Raw genomic sequence first — 7,584 nt, 5'->3', positions numbered from 1 at the left:
CTGCGTCCTAAGTTTGTGATAGAAGAATAAGTCTGACATTACCTGCCTCGAGTGCCTGCCCAGCATACTCGCTGCAGTGTTGCGTCTTCGCACGTCCACCCGCACGATAGCGGTGTCATATCTTCACCTGACGCTCCATCAGTTGCTGACTCTACCAGCGTAAGCTGCACCAAGGCAGTGCACAGCATCGATGGTGTCATCCGTCATCCTCGAGCAAGAACTCCAGAAGAGTTCTACGAGCAGCGGCCCATTAGACCCCTGCCAAGGCCAGGACACATTTCTACTGGAGGTCAGCCCCCTCGTGGCACAAGTTCAGTTTCTATCATCCAGACTCCCTCGGTCAGACGACCGAGTTTACCTGCAGGACCATCTGGTCCAGATCTCAACCAAGGGACATACGTCGAGACTACTACTGGGTCTCATTTCATCTATCCTCTCGCCATTTCCATCATCTCAAATCAGCGCGTCGAAGGCACCCTTCGACAGATTCATATTCTACTCACCAAACGATACCATCATCAGCTTAACGACCACGACATCTTCGACCTCGAGCATCTCATACTCAAGCTCGAATCCCTCTGCACTGACATCGTGGAATTCAAGCTTTCCTTCGTTCACCAACACGTGGTTCACGACTTCTGCAACTACGTCCAGGAGAGGAAGCATCAGGGCGGAGAAGCTCGCTGGATAATCAGAGATATTATTCAGAAATATCGTCTTGGAATACAGGTCACAGGGCGACATTTACTGTAGATACGAATAGTCACTTTGTATATGTCTTCATCTGGCGATTCGAACAATCTCGAGAATTTTACACAGCTTAATCCAGTCGGACACACCTTCGATTATCTTTGGGACTCAGTACCTCAGGCTCTTCAAGAGCGAGCAGGAGAAGCATTTGCTACATACGAGGATACGTTTCACATCGACTACCACGACGTATATCATATATATGCCCTCCAAATCTATCCAGATTTTGATTGGAGGAATGTCACAGTTCATATCTGCTATATTCCCATCGATACAGAACAACCCGAAGATTGTCTCACTGAAGCTTACAATAGCTTCGTCGATTGGCTCGAGGAAGTCGAACGTCTTTGCGATATCCATCATAATCATTAGTGGCCCGCAGTCAGGGACAAAACTAGGTTTTTGTGGCAACCCTTCATCAAGGTTATATTCCACGACCTCTATTTGCTGAACCGCATTCGTGCTGGTCAAGCAATTGTCCGAGCGGCCACAATCGCAAATAGTCATATCGTCAAGTTTGAAGAACACCTTCGCGAAATAGAGGAGGAATTGTAATATGGCGACCCCCACCCCACAGGATCCAAGCTTCTCTCATGCTCCATCTCCGGAGCTTCCCGCACGACTCAATATTGTTTTACAACCACCTAATCCTATTGTTCGACAAGCCCTCGCCGACACCGCACCCCCCACTGCCCAAATACCCAATGATGTCAAAAATTGGGTAGTCGATCTCATCACCAATGTGGTGGAGCAAATGCGACAACAAACTGTTGCGCATTATGAGCTGCTAATTAATCAACAAGCAGAACGCGCTCAACAAAGCACCACAGAATTTCACAATCGCACGGTCTTCTTAGACCAGCATCACCAACAATCCGAGGCTCAAATCTCGAACTTGGAAAAAACCTCAGCAGCGTTAGCTGAGGATAACAAGGCCATTAACGAATTGTTGGTGGCATTTGACGATGAAGTCAAGGACCTCCAAACAAGGGCAGAAGACCTAAAGAAATCACATGATCGACTTCGTGCATGGGCATCTACGCAGGGAAGGAAGGCAGGGCAAGGCGGTAACAATGTCGACGACACGGACGATGATGATGAGCCATCGTTTGGTCGCAAGGGTAAAGGCGTAAAAATTGACCAGCCAGAAAAATATGGCGGCAACAAGGACGGAGTCAATCTCGATGATTGGCTTGAACAAGTAATGCTCTGGTTGAAATACACTGGACATACCAAAGATGAGTCCAAAATTATGTCTACCCTCTTGCTCCTGAAAGGAGGAGCACGTGAATACATGCGGCATTGGATTACCGACATAAACGAAAATAATAAGGCACCCAGAACTTGGGCGGAGTTCGTCGCTGAACTTCGCACGGCATACGAATCATTGGACAAGGATGACAAGAAGCGAACGGAGCTAGAAGCCTTCGTCAAGAAGGATCATCAAGACTTCCGTCCAAAGGCAACCGGTACAGGCTTCTCGGATCAAGACTTGATCGAAAAAATCAAGAAACATATTCAGGAGAAAACATGGCTGCTCATGCTAGCAGACACAACCAAGGACAACTGGCCCAAGAAGTGGACTGAGTTCCTTACATTCGCACTTCGGATATTTACATCACTACAACGAGAAGGCCACCATGCCAAGGCTGAAACCAAGGACCTGAATGCTATGGAGGTTGACGCAGTCGGGAAGAAAGGGAAGAGTAAATCGGGTAAAGCGTGAAGCGTACAAAATGACAAGTTGGTTTGTGCCAACTGCAAGAAGAACAAACCTACGTTCTTCAAATCATCAAAACGCTTCGGCAAGTATTGCACTGATTGTTTCAAATTGGACCATGTCAAGAAGCAGATCGAGAAGGAGAAAGAGACAGCCACGAAGAAGAAGGACGGAAAGAAAAAGGACGATGAGAAGAAGAAGTCAAAGTCGTCCAAAACGTGACAGGTGGTATCTGATTCTGCTTCATCAGATGCAGAGAGCGAAAGCTCTGACACCGAAGAAGAGAAAAAGCCGAAGAAGAAAAGTTCTTCCTCTAAGACTAAGGGGAAGAGTAAGGAGACAGCTGCGCATATCAGCGACCGCAGCATCCACTCGGAAAGCGAGCCTGATGCATCCGAGTCAGACGAAGATTTTGCCGCGATCCTCTCAAGGCTCAGGCGCCTGAGGGCAAATGGATCCAGTTCATCAAGGAAGGTGGGAGAGGGCTCTTCACGAAGGGATCGGAAGGGTTTTCTCAAAGGGGATCTGTAGGCAGCTCGTCAGAGTCCCCAGAACATTATATAAGACCTGTACATTTAGCACCCAGATCAGACACCTCTGTAGATCATCGCAATGCAGAGGATGATAATGTAACAATAAAGAATTCGTCTCCAAATCTATCATCATTCTATTTACCAGTTACATTATGGGTGTACGGCAAAAAATCGAGCACCGAAGCTTTAGTCGACTCAGGAGCATATTCCATGTATATCAGCAAACGATTCGTAAAGAACAATCGAATCACGACCTCCAAGCTTAATACGACGTACAAGGTGTACAATGCTGACAGATCCCAAAACAAACATGGTGAAATAACGGACTATGTAAAAGCATACCTCAAAGTCGGAGATCATGGTTCCACCCACCGTCTGCTAGTCATGGACATCGGGAAATTAGATATGATCATTGGGATGTCATACTTACATCAGCATAATCCAGAAATCAACTGGCAAGCTGGAGAATGGAAATACTCACGATGCCCGAGTACATGTCACCACCAAGGGCTTTATAAAAAACAACAAGCCATTGTGAGAGAGGAAGCTGAAGAAATCTCGCAACGAGCACAACAAGTGGCAGATGAGGAGCCAACTGCATCTAGAATGTTTAATGGACACAACATCGATGCAGTAAATCCTATAATCTCGTGGGTTGAAACGGACGATCCCGAAGCTGAACAAATAGCCCGCATGATACTTTCTATAGCAGATTGCGGCTATGCTGAACCAGAAGAAGACCTGAAAAAAGCGGCACCCCAGTCAAACACTGGCAGCCCAGAAGATCAGGTTATTAATGAAGTAGAATCTTGGGAAAAATTAGTTCCAGATTATCTACATTCATTTGGTGATGTCTTCTCCAAGAAAGCATCTGGAAGGATGCCAACTCGAAAGCCTTACAATCATGCAATCGAGTTTGAAGAAGAACATGAATTACCATGACCAAGCAAACTCTATCCTATGAATCCGGAGGAAAGAAATTCCCTAGATTCATGGATCGACGAAAACCTAGCAAAAGGCTACATTCGAAAGTCAAAATCACCTATTGCTGCCCCGGTATTCTTTGTCAAAAAGAAGGATGGCACATTAAGACTGGTCCAAGACTACCGAAAACTTAATGCTATAACCAAGAAGAATCGCTTCCCTATTCCACGAATAAGCGAGCTTATCGATCAGCTCAGTAACGCATCAATATTCACCAAGCTGGATCTCAGATGGGGATACAACAATGTTCGCATCCGCAAGGGTGACGAATGGAAAACAGCTTTTGTGACGCATCGCGGTTTATATGAGGCCACGGTTATGTTTTTCAGTTTCTGTAACGCACCAGCCACCTTCCAGCACATGATGAATGAGATTTTAGATGATCTTATTCGAGAAGGCCATGTGATCGTCTACCTTGATGATATTCTAATCTTCACCAATGATCTGAAACAACATCGGAAGATTACCAAAGAGGTAATTAAAAGATTATGGAACAACGACCTTTTTGCCAAACCAGAAAAGTGCTTTTTCGAACAACCCTCAATTGAGTACTTAGGAATGATTATCTCTAAAGGCGAGGTTCGGATGGATCCTCAAAAGGTCACAGGTGTACTCGACTGGCCGGAACCCAAAAAGGTTAAGCAAGTACAAGCCTGTCTTGGGTTCGCAAATTTCTATCGTCAATTCATTGAAGGATTTGCCAAAAAGTCTCGACCACTCAATATCCTTACATGAAAGGATCAGAAATGGGTATGGGACGAAGAACAACAACAAGCATTTAATGCTCTCAAAAATGCCTTTACTTCAGCTCCAATTCTGGCGTTACCGGATGATACTCATCCATTCCGGTTAGAAACGGATTCAAGCGATTTTGCCACTGGTGCATGCCTGGAACAACTCAAAGACAATGGGTTGTGGCATCCAATCGCATTCTATTTGAAAAGCCTCAATGAGGCTGAGCGGAACTATGAAATCTATGACAAAGAGATGCTCGCAATTATTCGAGCGTTGGAAGAATACCGACAATATCTTGAAGGTCATCCGCTCCCGGTAGAAATTTGGTCCAATCACCAGAATTTAACCTATTTCAAATCAGCACAAAAGCTGATGAGACGGCAAGCTCGATGGTCGCTATATCTTACACGGTTCAACATCCAACTACATCACAAACCAGGGAAATCAATGCATCGCGCTGATCCTCTGTCCAGGAGGCCAGATCATGAAGAGGGGGTAAATCTCGATAATTCTGACAAAACTCTGCTCAAACTGGAATATTTCACGATTAAAGCTATTCAACATACTCACCTCGCAGTCGTCACAGATCACGATTTGATGGACAAGATCAAGAAGGCACTACAAGATGACAATGTGAACAACTCATATCAACTACTACTCAAGAAAGGACAACGAGAGTTCTCGAAAGGACTCAAAGACTGGAACTTCGAAAGTGGGATATTACTATATCGAGGCAAAGTCTATGTGCCAAAAGCAGATAATAAGGAATCACTTAGATGAGAAATCGTCCAGCGTCATCATGAAGCTGCCAGTGCAGGTCATCCTGGAAGATGGAAGACATATGAGATGTTATTCCGTAACTACTGGTGGCCAGGAATGTTCACTTACGTCAAAAAGTATGTTGGTTCTTGCGACCTTTGTCAATGCAACAAGAACATCAATCAGCCAAAATACGGAGAATTACAACCAAATGAGGTTCCAACAGAACCTTGGGAAATTGTCTCTGTCGACTTAATCACTCAATTACCAGAATCCCATGGATTCAACGCAATCATGGTAGTTGTCGATCGTTTGACCAAGCGAGCGCATTTCTTTGCAATCACCAATGAGTTCTCAGCATCAGACCTTGCTCGTACTTTTTATGAGAGGGTATGGACACAGCATGATCTCCCGAGACAGATTATCTTGGATAGAGGCACTCAGTTTGCAAGCGCATTATTCCAGGAAGTATGCAAACTCCTTGGGATACAATCAACAATGTTGTCCGCATATCATCCGGAGACCGATGGTCAAACTGAAAGAACAAATCAGTCGCTAGAGCAATATCTCTGTATCTATACTGACAGACGCATGGAAGATTGGAGTATACTACTGCCAACTGCCGAATTTGCCTATAATAATCAGGCTTCTGAAGCCACTAAGAATTCACCATTCTTTGTCGAATACGGTAGACATCCACGTGCAGAACCAACAATAATGGACCCCATAAAGCATCATACGCTAGATTCCATAATGCAGGCACGAGTAGAAGCGCAAGAGCAAGTGAAAGCAGCCATTCTATTGGTGGCTGAACGCATGAAGTGGTACTACGATCAATCCGTACGACCCGCACCTTTCAAAGTTGAAGATCAAGTATTACTCTCCACTAAAGATTGGCAAACATCGGGAGCCAAACTGGCACAACGGAGAGATGGACCCTTCGAAATCGTGGAAAAACTAGGATCAGTCACATACAGACTCAAAATGCCACGACAATACGGCGTCCATCCAGTTTTTTATGCGTCCAAACTCGTGCTCTACCATGAAGACGAAATACCAGGTCGCACCCTCAGGCCCCATCCTCCTATTAAAAAGAAGACTGGTGAAGAATGGAAAGTCGAGTATGTAGTCGACTCTCGTGTCATTCGTGGTAAACTTCAATATTTGGTGCATTGGAAGGGTTATTCCAAAGCCGAAGAAACTTGGGAACCCGCTGCAAATTTGAAAAATCTCCGCGTCTCATCAAGGAATTTCACCGAAAATATCCTGACGCACCTCAACCAATATCTCTCATTGATACAACTCTGGTCGATGGCGTTTTTCCACCCAGGAGAACAGGTCAAGTCTATGGCCCCGCCACTGATACCATTCAGATATACGATCAGGATAGAGATGATTGGGATCATTCTAGAGATCTTCAAATTACATTAGACAATCCAAATGCACGAGCACCAAAATATGCCCATGAAGACGATGCTGGAATGGATTTAGCCACATCAGAACCAACAACCATCTGAGCACACTCAAGAGGATTGGTATTCACAGGGCTTCACTTTACAACACCTCGAGGAACCTATGGTCGAATTGCGCCACGAAATGGGTTAGCTGTCAAAGGCATCGACGTAGGCGCTGGTGTAATCGACAGAGGATACACAGGCGAAATCAAGATTTTGCTAATCAATGATACGAATGATGACTTCACAGTCAATTTGGGCGATTGAGTCGCTCAACTGATCATTGAACGTATTATCACCCCTGTCGTTTCACTGGTTGATTACCTCAAACCCTCAGCCCGAGAACACCGTGGGTTTGGTTCAACAGGCAATAATTACTTCCAGAAACCACGCAAAAAGCCAGATTCGGGATGAACTGTCTAGAAGGGGGGGTACTGTCACAGATTTTCACGTCTTTCAATCCGCACGTGATTAGGACATCACACGACATCAGCGCTAGGCTGTTCAGAAAGGAACGAACCGATACACGAAGTACTAACAGTCCTAGGTGCCCCGAAAGTCTAGAACTAGTCACGTGACATATCACGTGCTAATCCACACATGTGACAAGTAGCGCTGGTATTAGGTAAGCCTAACTTATACAGTAATA

At 45.2% G+C, this 7,584-nt stretch overlaps 1 protein-coding gene across 1 annotated transcript; it reads left to right on the top strand.

Annotated features, from left to right (window-relative positions):
* Positions 1–1,306: 1,306 nt before the first annotated feature.
* On the top strand, positions 1,307–3,001 carry LAESUDRAFT_756730 (uncharacterized protein; the record flags this gene model as incomplete). Its single annotated transcript, XM_040912204.1, has 2 exons — positions 1,307–2,456; positions 2,721–3,001. 2 exons carry the CDS (start codon positions 1,307–1,309, stop codon positions 2,999–3,001), a joined length of 1,431 nt encoding a protein of 476 aa, XP_040767546.1.
* Between the last annotated feature and the right edge of the window lie 4,583 nt (positions 3,002–7,584).

Source organism: Laetiporus sulphureus (genome assembly GCF_001632365.1).
Source record: "Laetiporus sulphureus 93-53 unplaced genomic scaffold LAESUscaffold_7, whole genome shotgun sequence".
In the NCBI taxonomy this organism is placed as follows: Eukaryota; Fungi; Basidiomycota; class Agaricomycetes; order Polyporales; family Laetiporaceae; genus Laetiporus; species Laetiporus sulphureus.
Note: the sequence above shows the minus strand (reverse complement) of the source record. Positions and strands in the feature narration are given on the sequence as shown.